This window comes from Cryptosporidium ubiquitum (genome assembly GCF_001865345.1).
Source record: "Cryptosporidium ubiquitum isolate 39726 chromosome Unknown contig_7, whole genome shotgun sequence".
NCBI classification, from domain to species: domain Eukaryota; phylum Apicomplexa; class Conoidasida; order Eucoccidiorida; family Cryptosporidiidae; genus Cryptosporidium; species Cryptosporidium ubiquitum.
Window position 1 is genome coordinate 122161 of NW_021639830.1, and position 23923 is coordinate 146083.

Below are 23923 nucleotides of genomic sequence, written 5' to 3' on the forward strand. Positions count from 1 at the left end.
AAAATCTAGGTCCAATAAAAGTATGATTAGTTTTCCTATTAATCTTTTCATTGTTGAAATCTAATCACTTAGTTTTGTTCCACGGTCCCTCTTCTACTCCGGGGCAAATAGATTGCGTCATGTGCAAATTATTCTGTGAAATGTATTTTGATGAATGAGGATTATTTGTTATTCTACTTGAAACGTCGCCGTTGATTGTCTCTATGACTTCGCTTTGAACAGTTGGGTTGCTTGATAAGCCTGAATGCGATTTCATTTGCAATATAATTGGGCCAATATCTGGAAGTGACGAGAGTAGGCTTCCATCGCGATAGCGCAGATTAAGTAGTCCATTTAGAGTCACAAAAGCTGTTTTCAAAAATGATTCGTTCACACCAAATGTACATGTTTCCCTAACGAGCTCTGCGTAATTCTGCACATGCTTAAGCATTTCATAGTATTCGGACTGTTGCTCATGAAGCGTCCTAAAATAAAAGTTTGCAGCGGCTCCATCAAATTGAATGGGCCCAGGGTTGCAAAAACGGTCTTGCATTGCCCAATGTTCCTGAACAATTTTTAACCAACGATATGCTTTACCTTTCAAATCCACCTCACTAGAGGGAATTGTGGGAATATTGCTTGGCAGCTCAGGATGGGTTTCATCATTTGAAGGAACAATTTTCATTAAACAATTAAATGGAATTGCTGTCATTCTCCAATCGGAAACTTCTCCGCAAAGTCCCCTGATAGAACAAAGATGTCCAGTTAATCCGCTCTCAACAACAATTGATGCAAAGTGGCCCAATGCATATCCAAGTTTCGCATCAAACTGTGATGGCATTGCAGATCTCCCTTGATATCCAAAAAAGTGTGTAAACGGTTGGAAATTGCCGTTATATCTATTATCTTGCTTCCTTTTCTTAAGCTCCTTCTTGATCATTAGAACAAGAAGGGCTTCAGTCTCTATTGCAGAAAAGGCTGAGTCAACATCTAATGAAAGTATTTCTCTTCTAATAAACCTAGGTAGTGATTTAAATAATGCAAGACTCCAAGGAGTCATTTTAGAAGAGTATTTATTCTCTTCGGAGCTATCTGTGTTACTGAGTTCCTGATTTGCAACAAAATTTCTATTATCAAGCTCTTCACCACGAGAATTTTTTTCTTGAATACTTGTATGTTCAGAAAGTGTTGTAGGGTGCTCGCTGTGTCCCAAGCTCATCATTTCGGACATGAATAATTTCATCTCGGAGTGCTCCTCAGCAAACCTTCTTAATTCATTTATCTCAGAGATAAGAATTTTCATATCCGGCAAATGGGAAAGTAATGCATCTGGAATTAATACTGTTCCGAAATTTTTTCCAAATTCTGCTCTCTTGCATATAACATCTGCTACGTCCTCTACAATGTGCACTAGAGTTTTGTCCGCTGCGCCGTATTCTTCAGCAATTATTACTACATTAGGGTGCGTTTGTAGTGCGCATTCTAGAACTTCATTGGAAGGTTGTCTTCCCATTAATCTAATAAAATGCCAATATTTAGGCATTGAAGCAGCGTCCGTTAATACATTTCCAATCAAGCTTGCATATAATTTAGTGCTTGAATCAAACCCTACGCACGCCTCTACTAGATCATTCGCTAAGTTGTTAGATGCGGTCGCTGGGACGCCAACAACTTTAGTATTACAGTTATTTTGGAGAAAATACTCAGCCAAAATTGCACCCTGGGTCATCCCGAATGCAGAACCGCAGAGCACTAAGCCATCTAAATGTAAACTTTCGCAAACATTTCTAGCTTTTTCTAAATTATCTTTTGAAACTAAACACTCGGTATATGTTCTTCCAATTAATTCAGATCCTCCTTGGTTTGGCAAAAGGTCCACATCTTTTTCAGTAAGAGTAATGTGTTTTCCTTGCAGAAACCCTTTAACACCATAAAAACCCAAACATCTCCCTCTTACCATCTTTAGACGATGGTATAATCCCCAAACAACATTTGCTATCCCAGGTGCTTGCCTAGACATAAGTAGTACTCCTATTCTTAATCCAACATTGGGTTCTTCAGATGAAATGTCGAGTTGTGCTTCTTGGCAATAAAAGTGATTTGAATTACATAAATGAGGATAACATGTCGTAATCTGTCTTTTTATCAAAGGGTCAGATAAATTGTATTGAGTAGTCGGCTTACATCTTGCCTTAAGGTGGGTAAGCAATAGTGGTAATGGAGGCCTATATGTTGTGCGATAAAGTTGTAGAGGTGACAATGTTCCCTGTATTCTATTAAATACCCCTCTTTTTCCTCCATTATTTGACTGAATAATATTTAGATCAATGTCGGTGATTGAAATACCGTCTTCTCCGCACAATAGATCTTGTAGTGCCGGCGTTCTTACAATATAAGGAATTGCTTCAGAACACGGGCCTTCAAATTGTAAAGGGCCAGGCGCTCGATATAAGTCTTGAAATTTCCAAATGTCTCGAACTTGTTTTAATAATCTGAAAAGCGACCCATTCAAATCGACCAACTGGCGTGTAACTGCAGCATAATATTGGTTGTCTTGCCTTGACCTTTTGACTTCCATAATTTTTGTAATGCTTATACCGCATGCCTGCCAGTTGAGTGGGTTTCCTTCCAACCCTCTTATAACTGCTAAGTATCCATTCATGCCTTTATAAACTAGTGCTCCCGCACAATGGCCTAATGCATAACAATAATTTGAATCGAAATTTGACGGCATAGCACATCTTCCCTCATAACCCAAATAATGATGCATCATTGTAAACCCAAAAGGCATCAGTATCGAACCATTTGATTTGTTTGAGATTTCTACCTGATTTGAGATTGTTTCTTTAGTTTGGCCATGCTCGAAATCATAATAAAAAGATGTTCCATGCCTCCTATGTAACTCTGCCTCAACAAGAAGTATAAGTAATCTCTCAGTTGCTATTTTTGCAACTTGTATCTGTCCAGTAGCCTCTCTGTCGATTAATAATTGCTCTCTAATATTTTCCGGAAGATACTCCCAGATTTTAGCAGAAGATTTTGATAGATAACTACATATCTTTTTATCAAAATCCTCGGGTGAAATATCATGATCACTCTCAGATCCCTCATATTTCAATTTGTCAAGAATTTCATTCAATTCTTGAATTAAAATTTTCATTTCTGGAATAAACTCAATTAACCCTTCAGGTATTAATATAATACCATACATTTTGCCCATTTTTGAACGTTCCTCCATTAAATCTACAATATTCTTTACTATTTCAAATAAAGTTATTCCCTCTTGCTCAACTTCTTCCGCAATAAATACAATATTTGGCCTGGTTTGCAATGCAACTTCTAGAGCCAAATGAGATGCTGATCTCCCCATAACTCTCACAAAATGATAAACATTTTGAGATGTGCAAATATCTGAGCAAAGATTGCCTACGCATTCAGCGTAAGTCCTAGCAGCAGTATCAAATCCAAAGGAAACTTCAATAGCAGGATTTTTTAAATCACCGTCAATCGTTTTTGGAACGCCCACAACACACAAATTTTTGCTTTTCTTTGCCATATAATCCGCTATTAATGCAGCATTTGAGTTTGAACCGTCACCTCCAATAACGATTAATCCGTGTAATTGGAGCTGCTCGCAAACCCTTTCAACTTTTTCCAAATCATGTTGTCCATTGATTCTCCCTCTACCTGACCAGAGCATATCGAACCCCCCTTGGTTTCTAAAACGATCCATTAATTCATCTGAAATAACTTTGTATGTTGACTTGAAAAGTCCATCTAAACCACCTAAAAATCCGAAAAGTTGACTATCAGGATGATGATTTTTTATAAAGTCATAAACACCGCAAATTACATTATGCCCACCTGGTGCAGGTCCACCAGATAATACAATTCCAACTCTAAGTGCATGGTCCGAATTTTCAGTGTCCTTCGACTCATCTCTAATTATTTCTATACATGGTCTACCAAAAGTGTTTGGCAATAACTCTTTCAGCTTCTCCTCGTCCTTTTGAATCAAGTTTGGGATCTCTATCTCTCTTATTTTTATGCAGTTTGAAGATAAAGAATATGGCAATGTTGGTACCCATCTTTGTCTTTCTAATTGTACAGGGCTGAAATTCTCAAAAAGATCCGCAGAATGCAGATGAGGTTTCCCTCCCATAGACAATTTGAACGAGTCTAATCTAGTTGCAATATTACGTTCTGATGAATCTCTTCTACGAATTTGTTTTTGGGATGATGTTGTTTTTGATATTAATGGAATGCTACGTTCTTTCTCAATATGTGTGTCTTCAAGTATAACTGCCAAACTCCTAAGCCGGCGAATGGCATTTCTTTGGCTTCTATTCATTTCTCCATTCAAAAACATTTCATTAACCAAATGCAAAAAGTTATTTTAAAATAACAAGTATTAAATTTTCTGGTTGTAACACCAATTCAGGCAAAAATAAACAACCAATATCTAATATTTCTTTACTCAAGCTTGATTTCGGCAAAAATAAACAAGAAGAAATGATTTCTTATTTACACACATAAATCCTATTAGTTTTTATCGTCACTCATTTTTGAAACATATGCATCAGGATAATCTCCCGCCAATTGACTGAATCCCCAATCAATTATTTTGGGTTATTAATAAAAATTGAATATTCTCAGAAATTATTTTTCTAAGCATGATTAATTGTTATGATCGATATTCACTGAGCATTTATTGTTTATTTTAATTATGTTCATATTAGCCCAAATATACTCGATAATATTGAACGAAAAAATCATCTTTCATTTCTGTTTTTAAATACCTACCCAATACTTTTGAAACTAATGTATGTTCGAAAATTATATTTTATCTTGGGAAATTTATAAAAAATATTTAATTAAATCAACTGCTTGATTTTCTGTTGTTTATATGAGGGTCGATTTGCGCCATCTAAAATATAGAAATACATGTAAATAGTATTGAGCCTTTAGATCATGTATTTTCAACGCCAAGAAGTTATTGGAGTACCTCCTATTCTTGCATCAATAGGGTCTATATTTTCAAATGATTCTAAGAAGAATAAACTGAGTCCAACTTACCAACTTTTTGTTGGAATAGGATATATATTTTATTTAATTATTTTTATGATTGTAATAACTCAAGTAATTCAGCCTAATGAAGAATATTCTTCAATATATAGTATTCAGAATATACTAAAGTCTGCAAATTGGAACCCTGATTTATCAACACCTAAAAACTCTATGCTATATAATATTCAGACAAATAACGATATTCAAAATTGGATATATTATGTTTTGGGTCCTCCGCTTTTAAATGGTCATATTGCAGACCAAAATCAAATCATTGGGGCTTCTATAACTAAATGTGTTGGAGAATATATGGAAAATGAAACAGAAAGTTATTACATTCCTTCTGACTATGGCATTGCTAAGGTTCTCGACTTAAGTAATTGCAAAAAAACAAAATTAAACTTGGTTTCAAGGATTGCTTCGCCATATAAATACATAGAAACTTTTTTTGATTCTTCCGAAGACTACGTTATCCAAGAAATTGAATCTAATCCTGAATTGCCGGTATTACCTAAGTTGTCCAATAAAACAGATACAATTTCATATACAGTAGAACTATTGTTTTATAATGGAAATATCGATACATATAGCGTAATATCATTTTCATTCAATCTTTCTATTTTTGGCACATTTATTCCTGATGTATTATCTCACAGTGTTTCACCTATAAAAAAATATGTTGGGTTCCCATGTGCTGAAAGTTGTAATCTAAATATTAGTCAGATCGTCAAATCGGGATTTTTTTTTGCATATTGCGTCATTTTTATTTTCCATTTCATATCAGGGATTTTACTACTAATATCTAGTGCATCAGGTTCCTCAAACTATTCATCCAAAGAATCCGAAAGAAATAGTTCAGGAATTGAATCTTGGTCAAATTACTATAAAGAAAGATCCCTTTCAATAGCAATAAGAATTTCTCATTTTTCTGTAATTTTATTATGGATTTCATCTGCGGTTTTAGTACAACTACTCCCAAACCAATCTCTAAAAAATATTCTAGAGCAAAGTAACCAAGTAGCAGAAAAAATCAACTTATCACAATCATCTGAAGTGCCACTATTAAATTCCATCATTTATACAATTAAAATTGCGTCAATTATCAAATTTACTGGGAATGTAATTGCATGTATCGCATCATTTTTGATGTTGTTTAGGATCTTTCAGATTTTTTCATCCCTATTTTCAAAAGTCAACGTTCCATTAAAGACAATCATATTATACTTTAAAAAAGTTGTTGGATTATTTTTCCTTATAAACCTAGTGATATTGACTTTGGCACTTGGAATTATCATTTATTTGCACATTGACAAGTTTTCACCAAGTATTAAAGGAATTCAGACATCTATGAGTGCTTCGCTTTTTTCCCTTATGCTTGCACCGTTTTCTAATAGTCAACTAGGGGGAAGTATAGAAGCAGAAAATAAAATTCCTACTGTTATTTTTTTCTCGATAGCAATAGGAATATTAACTTTGTATTTACTTTTAATTCCCTTATCAACTGCTACAATAATGTTTATTTACAATGAAGTTGAAATTCTTCAATCCTTAAAACAAAACACAGATAATATCTACACAATTAAAGCAACTTTGAGTGCTTGGATTCAACAACTTTTTTTTCTCTCAACATTTTGGCAATCAAAGAAATTTTGGTTGTTTTCCTGTCAATCAAGTGATGAAGTCATAAAAACAGCACATGACACACAAAATGAAATTGAAGGACAAATCCATCCAGAAAATAACAGCAATACAAAAGGAAACATTTTGAACGAGGAAACAAAACAAATTGGTAAATTTAATGAAAAAAGCTTAAAACAGATGATACAACAAAAAAAGAAACAATTTAAAAAATTTTTTGAGTTACCTCCAAAACTTGAATATATCCCCTACCATCTTTTTTTTTTGACAGTATTATTTTCTATTGTTTCGATTTATTGGATTATAAATGTAATAGGATACCAGCTTCATACTGAAACAGGAGATGTAATTTGGAAAATTCTCGATTCTCCTTTTAGAGCAAGATCATTCTATACATTTGACCCAACTTCAGATTTTTTTCCATATATGTTTAAAGATTGTTCCAAAAAAAATGAAAACCCCAGTTTCTTATACAATAAAGATCAGTTACCCAATATTCCAGAAGAGCTACTTTACGGATTATATCAATCATACAGTCTAACAAATATTACTTCGTTAAGTCATCTAAAAACTTGGATTCAAAAAATTTTTATTCCATTAATAAAAGCAAAAAATCTCCAAAGTTCAGAAAAAAAAGATTTTCTAATTGATCTTGGCCATCCAACACTCGATTCAACAGTTAACCCAATACTATTATTTAAACAACACTTTAGCCCCGTAAAATGCAATTCAAATCCAATTTCTTCAAAACTATATTTAAGTACAATAGCTAAATCAAAAAGCTCATTAAGTATAAAAGATATTTCAAAGTTCAATGCATTATCAATAACTAAAGTTCCAAATTCATCATTTTATTTAGCTCCAAAGACAGGAGTTTCAAATATTAGAAACATTTTCTCACGCATTCTTAAATTTTTAAATTTAGAGGGAGTTATATTTAACAGAAAGCTAACTGTTTCTCAAGAAAATAATTCTCATATGGAGTCTTCACTATCAAGCTCAGGGGTAGATAGAATATTTTTCTTATATGCAGGCAAAGAATCAGAAATATCCGAACAATTTATTAAATCGTTAAATGGAGAAGATGAAGGAAACTTATTTTGGGCAATAAAGTCTTATTCTCTTTCTACAGGGAGCGAAGTAAATGTTGACTTAATTCCTTCACTAGACTCTTTCAGTTCAAATGAAGAGATTAATATTCCTTTTAATGGATTGTTTGATTATAGTATGAATACTTTAGAAATTTACTTCCCAATCATTATTCCTAATAAATATTCTGTTTCACTTTTGACACTAAAATTTGAAATCTTACGAACAGGTCAAATTGAAATTGAATATGCTTCTGACTTTGTGAAACGTGAATGGATTAATCAAATTAATGATGAAGATGGAGTTTTAATTGGCTCAAAAAATAATGAAAATTTAGATGAAAGTTTAGCTGAGGACAAAAACGAAAACCAAATCAATAGCTCAGGTTCAAATTTAGGAACTTGGATATTTTCATTTGTTCTGATTGGAATACAATGTTTAATTTTCTTAATTTTCTTTATACTAGCGGCTTATAATTTTTACAGGAAAAGATTATTAAGTAAAAGATTAATGAATCAAATAAATTACAAGATGGATGTTTCAGAATCGGAGAGCGAAAATGATATGCCAAAGAAAAAAAACAGAAAACTCGGAATCCGAAAAATTGCAAAAAAAATCAGGAGAAAAGAAATAGGAAATGATCAAAATATAATTAAAAAGCAAACACTAGAATCATCTGGGAATGTAAATTTTAATGAAAAAAAAAATTTACTAGAATTTAGAAAAAAGATAAAAAGAAAACAAGACAAAGATATTGAGGAAATTGTTGAATTCAATCACACAGTTGAAGAAGAAATATATGATGAAGATATATTAAGTTTATACAAGTTAAGTAATTTGAATATTCTAATTATTGTAGTGATGTCAATTATTTTTTTTGCACTATTTTTTTCATCCATCACATATTATATTTTAATAATATCTAGAAAAATTTCGATAAATATTAATTCAATTGATACTGAAGGTGGGTTCAATTCAATTGTTTCATCACTTGGAATTATATTGCCCTGGGAAATTGAAAAGTCCAATTTGAACAATATTGACTCAAAACTAAATATGATTGGCTCTAGTTCAGGTTTCTACAATGATCATGTTTTTTCATTCAATAATTTATTTGAAACAATAAATAATATCCAAGAAATCAGCAAATACTTCCAAATGTTCGAAATTATTGGAGTTCTACTTATAATAACATATTTATCTATTATTTTGATTTACTCCAGCTTATTGGTTGATCGTCATAGGCGTACAAAAATACTAAAAATGAGACGTTTCATGGAAAAAAATGGAAGAAAACTAACGGGAAACTCGTTCGAATCTCTTTCAGTTTTTACATTTATGGATACTACATCTCAAAGAGGTTTTAGTTGGAATGATACAAATTATGCTCTTATTCCTATTTTCTTTGTTGTTATTTCGTTTATTCTTATTTTTTCTTTAGCAGGATATTCACTATTGGGTTATCAGGAGACAACCTATTTTTCATATTATTATTCAGTATTAAGCTCCTTATTAATTATTTTTAATTACAATAGTGTCAAGCAGGTAATAATGACAACGATCACTCCCGATATATCAATTAGATTTAAATCTAATATTATTACATTTATTTGGAGACCAATATATTATTTAATAACATTCTTTACTTTTAACTTCATTTTGAAGGCATTAATTCCTGCTTCAATAATATTTTATATGCGTTCAGTTGCATCCAAAAACCTACAGATTTCGCAAGATACTCTTCTTTCTAAGTTAAATAATGTTGCTGTAACAAGACCTTCAATTCCAATATTCATGAATGATTGTATTTCACTAAGAATGAAATTCTTCATAAAAGCACTTTATAAAAAATTGGGAAAATTTAAAAATTTTGATATGAATTTAATGAAAGGGAACACAATCGAAGGAGAACAGAATGAAAGGGATGTTAATCTAACAGGAGAAAACCCTGATTGGATATTTGCAAAATTAATACCAGAACTTTTCAATGAAATAATTCACTATAAATTAAATATTGCGGAACTTGTAAACAAAGACCAACAAGGAATACAAGAAATAAGAGATTATTTGGGTAATATATCGCTTCAGTTATTGCTAATTCAAGAGCATTTGGTGAAAATTGAGTTTTTGAGGTGTAAACTTTCAATGATAAGACAAGAATTGATGAAAATTGAAGATGTCAAAAAAGATATATCAAGGGGGAACAGAGAGTCGCAGCATTATATTGATAGGCTTTTACAACGACTAATGAGTATTAATGACGAAATTGAGCATTTGGATGAAAGCAACAGAGTTTTAGGTCAAGAAAAGGAATCCATAAAACAAAAAACGGAAAGTGTAACTGCAAACTATTCTCTGCAAAAAGAAAAAGAAAAGTTTTCAACCGACTTTTTGTTTGAATATGATAACTCATATGCAAAAACACTATTTGAAAATTCTAAAATCAACGATATAACTAGCAGCGACGAATATTCGGATGGAGGTTCAGATGAACTTAAATATCTTGGCGAAATAGATAGAAACAGTGTTTATTCAAATAATAAAAAAAGAAATATAATTAACTATATTAATAGAAATGGCAAAGATAACAAGAAGGTCAAAGGTGTTTGGAAGAGAGACTAAAGCAATATTAGAAAATTATAAATAAAAACGAAAAATAGATTTAATATTTAAACAAATTTATGTTTTGCTAGCTTTTCTAGATATCTATCGATTATTTGACAAATATATTTTTCTTTATTTATTAAGTGAAGTTTTTTCCCACACTTTCTGAGTATTTGATTTTCTGCAAGATGAGGAAAAAGATATAATTGAGATGGGTAATTCATACAATAAAACAATTTATTTTTTGAAAATTTGAGTTCTTCAGAGCCATTCCAGTTTTGAAGTGGAATTAAACCAAATAAAATATCGTTCCGAATTCTTTTTGAAATTTCAATAAACTTGGATTTATCTACATCACTAAGCATATTCCATCTATTCTCACATTCATAGAAGGACCTTAAATTCAAACTGTACCCGAAAATCAGCTTCCCCGAAATATGAGGAATACAAGTAGCGTTTCTTAGAGTTTCCATTTATTATTACTGTGTAGATTTAATTAGCGCTCAATTAATATATATATAAATTATTAGTGGGAAATTGTTAAGTCCATTTTTTTAATTGATTCTTTTTTGAAATGTAAATTGCGATAACTGTAATTGCAGATATTGAGAATACTGTATTGATTATATTGTAGTAATTGAAATTATTTGGTAAATGATCGAATAAAGTATTTGGGCAAAGTTCAAATACTTCCAATGAATTAAATCCAATAGAAACCAATTTACTTTTTGACTCGTAAGTATGTGGAAACGAAAATATTCTCTTGTTATTAAATTTTGTTGAAAATTTTATCCTTTCAGACAGGATTGTTTGATATATCGGAAGATTATTGTTTAGAATATAGTCTTTTACTTTATTTCGGCCAGGCCTTAATGTAGTGAATAATTTTTCAGGAATACCTTCTATTATATTGTTTTTTTCGCTACCAAAAAGTATGATTTTGGAAGTTATTGATTCGGCCGTCCTGCTTATTATTGAATAATCTATTGGTAGTTCGTAGTTGTATAGAAAAGAAGTTTCTTGAATATGAATAGGTCTTTCCGGATATATTCTAGATTCATTCACATTTTTTTCACGGGAAATCAGAAATATAAACTTGTCAAGTATTTTAATACCTGAATATTTTTCTTCTTTAATAAATTGGAATAGTTCAAGAATAACGAATGCTGGAATCTTATAATATGAATGATATGATGTAATCAAAACAATATTTTGGAAAATATGAAGTTTAAATGGAGGTTCAAATTCTCGAGGTAAAAATGATGAATATAGCAAATTTCCATTAATTGAATTAAATAAAAACACTTTTTTTTTGCTCGTAACGACACCCAAAAAATATGGATAGTCAAACTTATTAACAATATTGTATTCTTCATTTACAATCACTGGAAAGCTCTTACATTCATCGCATTCAGGTATAGAATAAACTGATATAGTTTCATCAGAATCAAATATATACTGCCAATGTAATTCAGAACTATGTTCTGAATTAATTTTATAACACCTAATTGCATTGGATTCGTTCGTAAAATAAAAATATGTTTGATCTTTAATTTTAGTATTATTATTATGTAAATTCAATAATTTTAATATTTTGTTGTCTTTATCTAATAATATTAACATTGAATCTCTCTTTTGTTCAGCAGATGCGAAACGAGGAACTGAAACTATCAACTTTGATGACTCATAATAACTTTCATATGAAATAGTTTCCCCAGAAAAGATATCTATTTTTAAAATACTGAATTGATCGACAACAATTAATTCAGGGATTATCTTTTTCAAAATAAATAACTTGATCTTATCTAGCTTAATGTTTTTTTTTTGTCTTAATAAATCATTTCTCCATAATATCTGATGATTATCAATATTATAAGCGAAAACCGAATGATACTTGTTTACAGTTAACATAATTGTACCAACTGACATATTACTTAAATTTATTTTAGTACGGTATGAGTAATCATACAAATTTGTCGCCTTAATAAAATTTGAACTTTCATTAATAGTATTATTTAAAATGTAATTTTCTCCATTTAAAAAAAACAAAAAGTTATTTTTAAAATAATTGGGGTCTGAGCTTGATGAAATTACACCTTCATATATATCATTTATTTTTGGTTGATAGCACTTCATTAATGTCTCATCACAGTTTAAAGAAATTGAGGCTAAAAGTGAGTCATTCCATTGTAATAGTAAACCCATATTAACCGAATATATCAATTTAATAATTGAACCATGTGTAATCTTATTGTTTTTATTAAAATATTCAATTTTCAAATTATATCGAAAAATTTTATTTTCAGTGATAGGCGAAAAATAATTAAATACAGTTGTAATGCTTAAATTATTTGTAAAGTCATTATAACCAATTATTACAATGAGTTTAGAATTATTTCCTTCATCTTGAAAAATCATTGCGTTAGAACTTTGAATTTCATCATTAATTGGGGAAAATGATTTAAGAATGTAGCTCGAGTTAGATTCAAATACATGAAGAATTTGATATCCTTTATTATACTTTCTACTTGCTAATGTGATAGCAATTTTGCCATAGTTAGTTTGTTTTAAAATTAATTCTTCCATTCTTGAACTAATTACGTTATAATTTAGAGAAGAAAGGTTGAACTTGGAATATAAGTATTTTTTATCATTTTTAATGAAGTTATAAATAAACAACCCTAAATTGTTTTCATTATTTATAAACAATAAATTTATGAATTGATATCCACTATTATTTGTTATTATTCCAGAATTAGTCAAGATTTTTTTCTCGGGATCAATTTTTGTTTTGTAGCTGGGGTTGTTAAATTTCTTGCTAAGTGGTTTAAAATCGTAAATTTGTATTTCATTTTCCAATTCATTATAAACAATTGTTAATTGCTTATCCATCTCATCGATATACACAAGTAAAAATATTTCGTGTGTATTCAATGAAAATTGTTCAAGTATACGACCATTTGACTCGTCAATTAAAAAGTAACGATTATTTATTGTTAAGTAGAGTTTACCAGATAAAGAAAATAGCTTTCTTGTTAACTTTGAAACAGAGATATCTAGTTCTAAATCCCAATTAAGTAAAATATTTCCAATGTCATTTACCTCTATTTTTCTCAAAGCTATTGTGTTTTTAAATTGACTTATGAACATAATAAATGAGTTATCTTTTGTTTTAACAAAATCAACAAGTTGATCTTCGGGAGAATATTCTTGAATATTTCCTAGAATTGTAGATTTTTTCATAGAAATTACCCTTCCATTTTCAAAAAAGAACAAGCTATTTTCTGAGTAGTCAATAACAGAATAAATTGAGTCAATTCCAACCTTGTTAATTCTTTTCGTCGAATATGTTCTTTCAAAAAAATTTGAGAATAAGGTTGCCATTAAAAGGAAGGTAAATCTAAAGTAAAACATCTTATTAAGAGTTAAGGCGAATGGTTACAAACAAATAAATTATTATTTTCAAAATATAAATATTCTAAAATTTAGATATATCTAACATGATAAATTTAATTCTTAAGGTTTTCAAGTAACCTTTTGGGGGGCAGCGGGATTCAACTAGTCAAACTGGCAAATCACGTCATCCCATTTATTAAATTGTTCGGTGCAGATAATTTTTTGGCTTGAAGATTTCTTTTCTAAATCATTCGGATATTCATTATAGCACTCAAACTCTTTGCAGACATTAATCCTCTCAATATCTTGTGCCTTCAAATCGATAAGATCTTTATCACCATTTTTTTGGGTTACAATTTCGAGAGATGTTTGAGGAGGTGGAATAAAGTATGGTATTTTTCCAACAATCCAATCATTAATTATAATTTTTGCGGTTGTAATTAAGTCAATTTCTCCTCCACGTAAAACTTTTCCGAGTCTTTTTCCGACTAGAGTCAAAAATTCGTCAGAATTATTCCAATTATCTGTGTTTTTTAAATTGTATTTTTCTTTTATATGCCTTTCTTTGACGATATTCAATAGTTGTTTAATGTATATACATGGGTCAGAGAGCTTTTCAGGTCTAACCGCTCCTCTCAATACCACATTATAACTAGAAGCATTTTCAGGAGGAACAATCCCTGGGCAATCAATTAGGTAAATTCTATGCGTTAAATGGATATACTGCCAAATCTTTGTTTCTCCTGCAATAGGGGCAACTTTACAAACTTTACTCCCTCTTAATGTATTTATTATGCTAGACTTCCCTACATTTGGATAACCAATAAAACCAACACTAATATGTTTTTTATCACTCAACAAAGATGCATATTGCCTTAAAACATGAAATAAGGTTCTTTTTCCAAACGAATTTGTAATGCTTGAATGAAATGCAATAGTTGGTCTTATAGATCCAAAGAGAGCGATCCACTTACTAACTACCCATTTAGGAATTAAGTCAACCTTGTTCAACACAAACAAAATATATTTGTGCTTACATTCTTTAGAAATGTATTCCTCTAAATATTTACATCTTGTCCCTTCAGGATCTCTTGAATCCAAAACATGTATAATTATATCAGAGCTATCAATAACCTTATATAATTCTTGCCAAATTCTCCTTGATGTTCCTTTTTTCAATACCGAATCATCATTTATTAACTCGAATCCATTAAATTCCCTTTTTTCTTCGGTTTTATCATGATGGAAATCATTGTATTCAGAACTATTGGACTGCTCTTGACTGTAATTATTATGAGTTTTTTCAATTTTATTAGCTAAATCACTCAAGTTATCGAATTGGAAAACAATTTTAGGTTTCTTTCTTCTTTTATGCCCTTGACCAAAAGTTCGATTATATGGTTCAATATTTAATAAGTTAACTTTTTCATGAATAGATCTTTCCAAATGATTATCATTATTGTCTAAAAGAGAATTTGGAAGTTTAGATCTTTTTAATACAACAGAAAAAGGATCTGATGATGCCTTAGAAACTTCTTCGCGAAACGTTTCCAATTTATTCTGAGTAATTACTCTTGTATTTCCAAACCACTTTCTATCTGGCTCAACTCTGACCATAGTTCCCGAAGGTCTGTCATTGCTTGCTAGTTTCCCTTTTTCATTGTACATATTTAGCCTGTTAATTGTATTTTTAGTTCTATAAAAACCATTCTTCTTGTTTTCTCTTAATTTTCTATCTGGATTTGTTGATGCTGAACTTTTTGAAATTGCAGCCCTGTTCTTTGAATTTTTCAAGGACCGTATGGTTTTTATACGTTCAATACCAGAACTTAATCTTTTACTTTTTTTCGACATTTTGAAATTAATCCAATATCAATTGTTAAATTATTTAATCTTTGAGTCAAACATGACCGCTTTCAACTGTTAACTTTTTTTTTTTTTTCCTTCAAAAGCGCCTATAAATACAAATATGATTTCGAATAGAAAACGATAACATCATCAAAAAAGATGGAATTATTAATTTCTATAAAATATAAAACAAAAAGTTACAAAATGTAATAAATAACGTTTACTCATTTGAATCTTCAATGATTACCATTCCTTCTATTACATCTGTATCAATATTCCTAATAATTGTGTCCCAATCTAGTTCGTTATTTCCACTTTTTGAATTATTATTTGGATTAATTAACCTTTTTTTCATATTGGAATTTTGAGTTTTGTGTTTTACTATCAAGCTGAAGCTTTCGTTATTGCTGAACTCTTCCGATTCTGATGAGCTGTTTTTTCTAATACTTGAATTTTTTTTTACAGAATTTTTCGAGCTTACCGAAATATTTGGTTTAATCTTGCTTTTGTTATTTTCAATTTCAGAATTAATTTCTTTGGGACAATTCCCTTTTGATTTTCCATTCCCCATAGGTTTACAAATTTATTTAAACAATAATATAAAAAAAGTGCTGCAGGCTGCATGCAAAGAAAAAAAAAATTTACGTACTAAAAATATATTTAAATACTTTTATTAAAATTTAATAGCATAATCTAGCATTTTTAATAAATTATTTTTAATTACCATTCTTTATAGCTATGTTTGTCTTTGTAAATCATCCATTAAAATTTCTCTAATATTATCATGTTTTGCGTCACCTATTTTCCTAATATCACTTTCAAATATAGAAAAGTCTTCTGAAACATTAGGAATTGACATGTTTGTTGAGTCAATCCCTTCGCAAAAGAAACAACAACTTAATCTATTTGATTTCATTCTTCTGATTAAAATTAAACTATCACTACTTTGTATAATGCCCTGTCTTGATTGATCACAATCAAACCCACATTCAGGATCAATCATAAAGTCTCCAAGCTCAAAATCAAGAAATCTGGATATATCAAAGCTATTAGTCGTAAATGGCGGTCTCGTCATCGTAGGTAAAAACCACCTCCATGAAAACTTAGAACCAAAAACCTGAATAAATAGAGAATACACACTTTTCTTTTTACTGTACAAATATTCTTGTTTCAAATGTTCTATTCCAGTTGTATTATTAACAATGCAAATAACTTGATCAACAAACATCGCCATACAAAAGATTCCAAATATCAAGCTTTCGACAATTACACTGAAACCAAATATGAATGATATCGGGGTGACATTACAGTCATGGTAGAGTATCTCGTTGGTTCCTAGGTTGTTATTTAATAATTCAGCACTAGATTTTAAAAATTGATCGCCTATAAAAGAATCAATATCGCTTGAATTAGGTACAGGGTATGATATACATCTATAAAAACGAAAACAAATGAGTATTAGTGAATAAACACAAAAAAAGAATACATATGCCAAAAATAACAAAAAATGTTTCTGATTATTTATTCCAACACAGTTATTAATCCAGGGACAGTGATGGTCCATTTTAAATATACACCTTTTGCAAACTGAACAATGATGTGTCCTTGGAGGCTTTAGATTATTACATTTTGCGCATGAACGAATAGAAATTGTTTGGGTCTGAAGCTCAATTGGTAATAGAATTTCACCCTTATCAGTATTGTTTGGTATCACTCCGGGATCAGTTGTGCTACAGGATAGATGGCAAAATGAACAAATTATATACAGAAAGTTGCAACATATTAAATTAAATATAAATAAAATATATTCTCCTGAATGAAATAATTTTTTAATGAAAAAGATGTTCAATACCAGTGTTGAATATAATAGTAGGAGCTCTGTAAGGGTCATACATAATATCCCACAAATATCGTAAACAAACCAATATGGTCTAGGGAAAACATTCATTATTCCATTATAATTTTCTCCATAAAGTAGTTTAGAAAACTGTTTCGGAGTCTTTAAGAATCAAATTCCAACTAAGAACTTGAACAATTCACTTTCAAGTACATATGACCGCCCTAAGCAAAAAACAAACTACCTTGCACTTAGCGCCACCTACGACTAATACTTTGTCAAACAAAGAAAACAAATACAAAGAAAAAACGTTATGTACCCATCAAAAAGACGGAAAAATAAAGAATGATTAAAATACCTAAGGTGAATAAGTCAATATTCTATTTCAAATGAAGATCCAAGCATGGAAATCCGTGCCAATGTGTATCGCAAAGCTCTAGTAAATCAAAGTTCAAAATACACACTTTGTAACAAAGATCCACAAGTTATTAATAAGTAGAATATATATACAACTCTCGAGTGGCCTTAGAAATTTTGTCTAGGTTGAAATAATAGAGTCTAATTTCGAAAGCCTTCGGGAAAATAAGTAATCGAAAGTCATCTCATTAATTCTTGGAGTTGAATAGGGCTTCAGTAGCTTAACATTTGCCAAAGACTAAGTTATTTGTGAACTTTCACATTCAATGGCTTTGCCATAGTTCCTTCTCTAAATCCATTTTTGAAACGTCTAGCCATGGTCTTAAGGTGTCTCATTCTACCAGTTCCAGTTGTTCTACGTCTCTTTGCTTTCTGACCCCAGTTATATGACCTCATCTTTGCTGATGGATAGCCGCAAGAAGCACATCGCTTCTTCTGAACCATATAGGATCTCTGGCCGCAACGACGGCATAGGAAATGAGTCTTACCGTGGTGCTTACCACGACTACCTGTACCTTTTCCTGCTTTACCCATGATTCACTAACTACTTTAACTCGATATATTGCAGTCTTGCTCTTAAAAATGAGGAGGTTTTAGACAGATATCACTTTTGTTCGACTTTATGAATAAGCAAAGAAAACTGCCTTTAATAACAAAGTTGCGTCTATTAGCAGCGAAGACGATTGAATGTTAACGTAATATTTTACTATACTGCGCCATTAATTTTCTTTTATAACCACCACTTTGGTAATTAATAATAGACAAGACAATGCAAAGCTGGCCAATCACTATTTATTTGGCCTTTAATACTCAGAAAATGATTGCACGCGTCTCCTAGGCGGGGGAAGCAAGTTGTAAAAAATTAATAATTATTTTAACTACCTAAACTTGAATAATGCGCGAAAGTCTTTGTAATCTATTTAGCAATAAGTCACCTTTTTTTACAAGTTCGTTATATTGACTCATTTTCTTGTCTTCTCTATTGCAGATAATTACTTGCTTAACCTTGTCTATTGTGCATGGGAGTTTCGAAGAAGATATAAAGGTTACAATATCTTTTTCGAGGAATCTCTGGGTAACACCAAATGATTCCGCCATACTTAAAATTGAGACTGATTCATATGGATCCAAATATTGCATGTAGGTTTTGGCCCGGACTGCTCTTAAGTAATACTTGTGGTGGCGATTTAAATAATAGTCTCTTTGCAGTATATGAATGATATTTATTAACCTTTTGAAAAACTGCCGATACTCCCCATTATAGAAACCCTCGATAAATTCAAGTAGGAATTTATTGTCCGGCTGTAATGCAACTTTTAAAATATCTGGGCTAGTTAGCAACTTTGATTTGATAGTTTTTCTATCAATAGAGATGATCGATGAAACTATTGTGTAAAGTATTAGACGATCAAATGAAATCAGTTCAACAGCTGTAAATGTAGTTATTGAGTCCAAAAATAGTTCTGATGCAGTAGAAAAATTCCTAGTTATAAGATAGAACAATGCTTGATAAACTTTAAATCTGTTTTTTCTTTCCCAGTCACTGGTAGTTTTTAAAATATCCTGCGCTATCTTAATGTACTTGCTAACAAGGTTCAAATCGTTCCAAAACAAACCAATTCTAATTCCAAGAAAAACTAATTCTAGCTTAAACCCACCCACAGTTCTCTCAATGGCAATTTCTAATTCCTGTAAACTCTTTTCTTTAGCACCAATTCTAGAATAAAACACTAATTTGTTGTAGTGGCAGTTTCGTACTTCCACATCACCATAATTTTCTTTTGCGTCTTTGATTTTTTTATCGATCAGATTTAGTTCACTGTTATTACTTTCCATTAGCTCTTCCACAAATTTCTTGTCATAATCCACTATTTTAATATCCTTAGTAAGAATTTTGAATAGTGGGGCCATACTATTTCTTTCAATACATGAAAGAATTTCATTTCTTATTGATTCCTTTTCTTCTAATTTGCAATGTTTAGAATCAAGTAAGAAAATACTTTCTGAGAGTTTTAAATCAGGAACTGTTTGCAATAATTCCTCAGGGTTCATAGATAAATCCAACACTTGTTTTGACTCGTTGCCAATGTTCATGTTAGTTTTTTAAAATGTTGGCATGCAATCCTGCAGGATGGTCTAACACTTTTATTTATTTATAATCACGAATACATAAACTAATCATACCCCCCAAAATGGATTATTTAGCAGCACAGAAGGCGGCCATTATTTGGTTTTCTGTTTTACCCTAAATAAAAAAATGAGCATATTTTCTTAGCTAGATTAAAAGAAAAGATAAATTCGCTCTAAATGCAATTAACTGATTTATAGGTGAATTCATGTAATTAAAGGTGTTTTTTAAATCATACTTTGACATATAATGATATACTTTGTATTTACTAATCAAGCGGAGATTATTCTGACATTGGAAACCTTTTCATCGAGAAATTCAAGTCCATCAATTCCTAGATCTCGAGCAAAAATTATTTCATAATAAAAAATTTTGGAAAATGAATAAAACAACTTATTCTGATAATCTTAAAGATGCCGTAAGGAGGTGGCATGCAAAGAGAAAGAAAGACTCAAACAATCAAATAAATATTGAAAACACTGCCTTAGAGTCAGAAAATGTATTTAATACGAAAAAACATGACATTAGGCATATATCAGTATGGAACCACAATAATTCAGTTGAATCAAACCAATTATCTCATTCTGCAAACGAACAGAAAAGACTCAGACCGACTGTAGTTGAGAATAACATTAAATACATATTTGATGGACCATTGTCTTTTGATACTATAATGGCATTAAAGAGGAAAAAATCTAACATTATTTTTGGCAATAACGGAAAAATACTCAATAGCAGCTCTATTATTGAACATAATGACTCCAAGTGCAATTTAATTCAGAGTTGTAAACAACAAATTAGCAACCTCTCTGTAATAGAAAACATCAAAAACGAAATTGATGTTATATATTCAAAGTCTATAGACGCTATTCAAAACTTTTCAAAGAGTAGCTCGACTTCAGATATAATCAACATATTGGAATACATTCTGAACTATTTATCTTTCAGAATTCAAGAATTGTTAAGTAGCTCCAATAAAAACATCGACATTAATATTGAAAGTTCTGAAAAGTCATTGGGAATGTGCATTAATCTTATTCTAGATAAATCTAATTCAACGGATGAACGGTTTGACGAAACTGCACTAGAATTCCTTGCAAAATATCCTAAAATTTTTGAATCGCTTAAAACGTTGACCAAGATTGAGGAGTTAAATTACGCGACACCTAACGAAATAAACGATTATATTCTCAAGTTTAATTCACAAATAGAAAAGATTTATAACTTATTATTAAATAGGAGAATTTAGAATATTTGTTTCTTACTAAATATGAATCACCTTTGACACTTACTGAGCATTCTTCAAAATATTTGATAATGATTGTATTGAACAGATTATAGTGACTGCTTGTTTTGCCTTGCATACAACAATTAAATAATAAATCAGTTCTGTATATGAAAAAACTATTCTACATCTTTCGAAATCTGAGCGTAAAATTCTCTGAGGAGATCGTATGGTTTTTTTAAGTAAAACTTTTAGTTCAAGGGGTAGGAAGCTGTTGTGAACCAATTCCGTCATTTCGAACTTAACAATTCCGCACAATTTAAATACGTAACTCCATATTGAAGATCTGATCGGGTTTGTCGTAGGAACTTTGTATATGCCACATATTGTTGTGATACTTTTATTACAGCTATATAAAAGAGTGTCTAATTCGTCTTTTATACACTTTGAGCACTCCCCAGAATAAATCGATAATATAGACCAGGCTGTTTCGGAATAGAATTCATATTCAAGCATTTGAATTGAAAAACTATTAAGCATACTCATAAAGTGTGCACTTTTATCAGCAAAACATCCCTTTTTCATCGATTCTTTTTTGTTTTTTTTTAATTCAAAAATGTTTTCACAATCCTGAATATTCATTTTTTTATTGGCTTCTAGTTTAGTTAAAATTAAGTTTTGATCTTCTACTGTATAGTTATTGCTTAAATGTTTAAATCTTACAGATAGAGAATTAAACTGCAATTTTGGTTTAGAATTCATTACGGAGGAAAGAAGAACTCTATCAGCTTTGTGTTTGTCTGAGTTTGATCTGAATAGAGAAATTTCATCTTTGCTAATACCTAAAATGTCGCCATGCGGTGGAAAATGGCTAAGTAAATCTTTTATTCTAAGTAAAGTTGAAATTTCCCCTTTGTATTTTTGCCTGGGGAGATACCCATTGCTCAGGTCTATTTCGTTATTGTTAAGGTTAGTATTATTTAGAGAAAAATCTTCCAAAGAGTCATTCAATCCTATTTGTTTATCTGAAAAAAAGGGCATTTCCTCCGAATTGGAGTAATCATCTTTCCCTTTTCTCATCGTTTTTCTTTTTGATATAATACAATTTGAGTTCAAATTACCGTTCGAGTTATTTACCATAAATCTAAAATTTATAAAGGAAAGTATTCGTGGAAATATCTTAGAGTTACAAATCTCACTGAAATTGAAACTTGGAAGCTTTAAAAAACTTAATTTCGATATTGAAATGTTTGTGTTTGCACTCGATGTTAAATTATTTTTTGCACGAAAAGTAAAATTTCTTTCTTCTTTTTCAACATCAATATATTCCGATAAAATTTCTTTATAGTATGATGTTGTCAAAGAATCTAGATTCGGATTTTCGTGAATAGAATTTGATAAAATTACTTTTCGATATTCAAAGCAATCTTTCATTGTCGATGGACTTGGTTTGTAGCATGTATTTCCATCACAATTGGTTCCTTCCAATGGATCTGGGCCAAGATCCCAATGATCCATAGATGTTATTCCAAATGAACATGATAATTGCGATATCGATTGTATTGTTGTAACAATACAAAGTATATGGCATAGCTCTGTTATTGTCCAGACTTGAGTATCTGAAATTTCTCCTATTAGACGATTCATAAGTTCATTAGAAACATATGCTGGTTCAAAAGTAATACATTTTAGAAATTCGAAAAGTGCGAAAAATTTAATTGGAAGAACTTCTGATGGGTTTTCTAGCCATTCAATTGGACCATTATTAAATATATACATTTGCATCTCTAATTTGATAATATAATCGTTGTCGTATAAGGATGAACATAATATCCCAATAAAGTGACGGTAATAAAGTGGCAGAACTCCATAATTCTGATCCTCCATATTTATTTTATAGGATTTAAGTAATGCTTTAGCATATTCAGGAAATATATAAACAATTCTAAATATAGATGGAATTCTCCCGTGAAATGTATTAAAAACCTCCTTCCAAAAAAATTCGTTTTCATTTGAATTGAGCTTATCATTAGAAAAAAACCCAGGAGTACCAGGAACTAAATATTCTGGAGAAATGAACCTTCCACAAGGAAGGCAATATTGATTATTTTCGTTGGTATTTGATGTAAATATTTTTATTGCTTCTTTAATTGAAATATTGCTCCCACCCAAAGTAATGCTAAATAATAAATCCGGATGTATATCTTTAATTTTTGTGTAAAAAAATACTTCATTATTTTCTGCTGATATTTTATTGGAATTCTCATCACTTCTTAAGTTAGATGACCATGTATTATTCAAATCATTGATAATATGCTGCCAACTATTAGAAATTGACTCTCGAATATCTGAATAAGGATTTAGACATGTTGATAAACGAAGAAGAATGCACAAAGACTGCTCGTACTTCCAATAATTTGTTTCCCCATTTAACAGTATTTTTTTTTGTATAATACTAATTTTGTTCTCTATGTATCTTTTAACTTTGTCCGGTTTTAATCTTCCCCAGCTGGGAATATCCAAAAAATTACTAACAAAGTCCTTATAATTTACTAAAAGAAGGGATATTGGAAAATCGCTTTTCATTGTACGATTTCAGCTTTGTGGAAGCGTCATTTTGATTAATTTCACGTTTCTATAGTTGAATCGTGGCATACCGCCTAGAAGGAAGGGAAATTTTCTATATAAACAAAAA

General features: G+C 30.6%; 11 protein-coding genes across 11 annotated transcripts; 2 read left to right on the plus strand and 9 right to left on the minus strand.

Annotated features, from left to right (window-relative positions):
* Positions 1-64: 64 nt before the first annotated feature.
* On the minus strand, positions 65-4348 carry cubi_00590 (pyrophosphate-dependent phosphofructokinase; the record flags this gene model as incomplete). Its single annotated transcript, XM_029017604.1, has 1 exon — positions 65-4348. The coding sequence occupies one exon, from the start codon at positions 4346-4348 to the stop codon at positions 65-67; it is 4284 nt and encodes a 1427-aa protein (XP_028873402.1).
* A 602-nt stretch (positions 4349-4950) lies between these two features.
* On the plus strand, positions 4951-10395 carry cubi_00591 (uncharacterized protein; the record flags this gene model as incomplete). Its single annotated transcript, XM_029017605.1, has 1 exon — positions 4951-10395. The coding sequence occupies one exon, from the start codon at positions 4951-4953 to the stop codon at positions 10393-10395; it is 5445 nt and encodes a 1814-aa protein (XP_028873403.1).
* Positions 10396-10442: 47 nt separating this feature from the next.
* On the minus strand, positions 10443-10850 carry cubi_00592 (uncharacterized protein; the record flags this gene model as incomplete). The annotated part of the gene is made up of 1 exon (XM_029017606.1): positions 10443-10850. The coding sequence occupies one exon, from the start codon at positions 10848-10850 to the stop codon at positions 10443-10445; it is 408 nt and encodes a 135-aa protein (XP_028873404.1).
* Positions 10851-10917: 67 nt separating this feature from the next.
* Positions 10918-13791, minus strand: cubi_00593 (uncharacterized protein; the record flags this gene model as incomplete). The annotated part of the gene is made up of 1 exon (XM_029017607.1): positions 10918-13791. One exon carries the CDS (start codon positions 13789-13791, stop codon positions 10918-10920), a length of 2874 nt encoding a protein of 957 aa, XP_028873405.1.
* Positions 13792-13935: 144 nt separating this feature from the next.
* cubi_00594 (YjeQ GTPase) lies at positions 13936-15627 on the minus strand (the record flags this gene model as incomplete). Its single annotated transcript, XM_029017608.1, has 1 exon — positions 13936-15627. The coding sequence occupies one exon, from the start codon at positions 15625-15627 to the stop codon at positions 13936-13938; it is 1692 nt and encodes a 563-aa protein (XP_028873406.1).
* Positions 15628-15841: 214 nt separating this feature from the next.
* cubi_00595 (uncharacterized protein) lies at positions 15842-16192 on the minus strand (the record flags this gene model as incomplete). The annotated part of the gene is made up of 1 exon (XM_029017609.1): positions 15842-16192. The coding sequence occupies one exon, from the start codon at positions 16190-16192 to the stop codon at positions 15842-15844; it is 351 nt and encodes a 116-aa protein (XP_028873407.1).
* Positions 16193-16357: 165 nt separating this feature from the next.
* cubi_00596 (DHHC family palmitoyl transferase) lies at positions 16358-17569 on the minus strand (the record flags this gene model as incomplete). Its single annotated transcript, XM_029017610.1, has 1 exon — positions 16358-17569. The coding sequence occupies one exon, from the start codon at positions 17567-17569 to the stop codon at positions 16358-16360; it is 1212 nt and encodes a 403-aa protein (XP_028873408.1).
* Positions 17570-18118: 549 nt separating this feature from the next.
* cubi_00597 (60s ribosomal protein L37) lies at positions 18119-18409 on the minus strand (the record flags this gene model as incomplete). Its single annotated transcript, XM_029017611.1, has 1 exon — positions 18119-18409. The coding sequence occupies one exon, from the start codon at positions 18407-18409 to the stop codon at positions 18119-18121; it is 291 nt and encodes a 96-aa protein (XP_028873409.1).
* A 348-nt stretch (positions 18410-18757) lies between these two features.
* On the minus strand, positions 18758-19969 carry cubi_00598 (proteasome regulatory subunit RPN7; the record flags this gene model as incomplete). The annotated part of the gene is made up of 1 exon (XM_029017612.1): positions 18758-19969. The coding sequence occupies one exon, from the start codon at positions 19967-19969 to the stop codon at positions 18758-18760; it is 1212 nt and encodes a 403-aa protein (XP_028873410.1).
* Positions 19970-20382: 413 nt separating this feature from the next.
* Positions 20383-21252, plus strand: cubi_00599 (uncharacterized protein; the record flags this gene model as incomplete). Its single annotated transcript, XM_029017613.1, has 1 exon — positions 20383-21252. The coding sequence occupies one exon, from the start codon at positions 20383-20385 to the stop codon at positions 21250-21252; it is 870 nt and encodes a 289-aa protein (XP_028873411.1).
* A 39-nt stretch (positions 21253-21291) lies between these two features.
* Positions 21292-23814, minus strand: cubi_00600 (uncharacterized protein; the record flags this gene model as incomplete). Its single annotated transcript, XM_029017614.1, has 1 exon — positions 21292-23814. The coding sequence occupies one exon, from the start codon at positions 23812-23814 to the stop codon at positions 21292-21294; it is 2523 nt and encodes an 840-aa protein (XP_028873412.1).
* Positions 23815-23923: the final 109 nt, after the last annotated feature.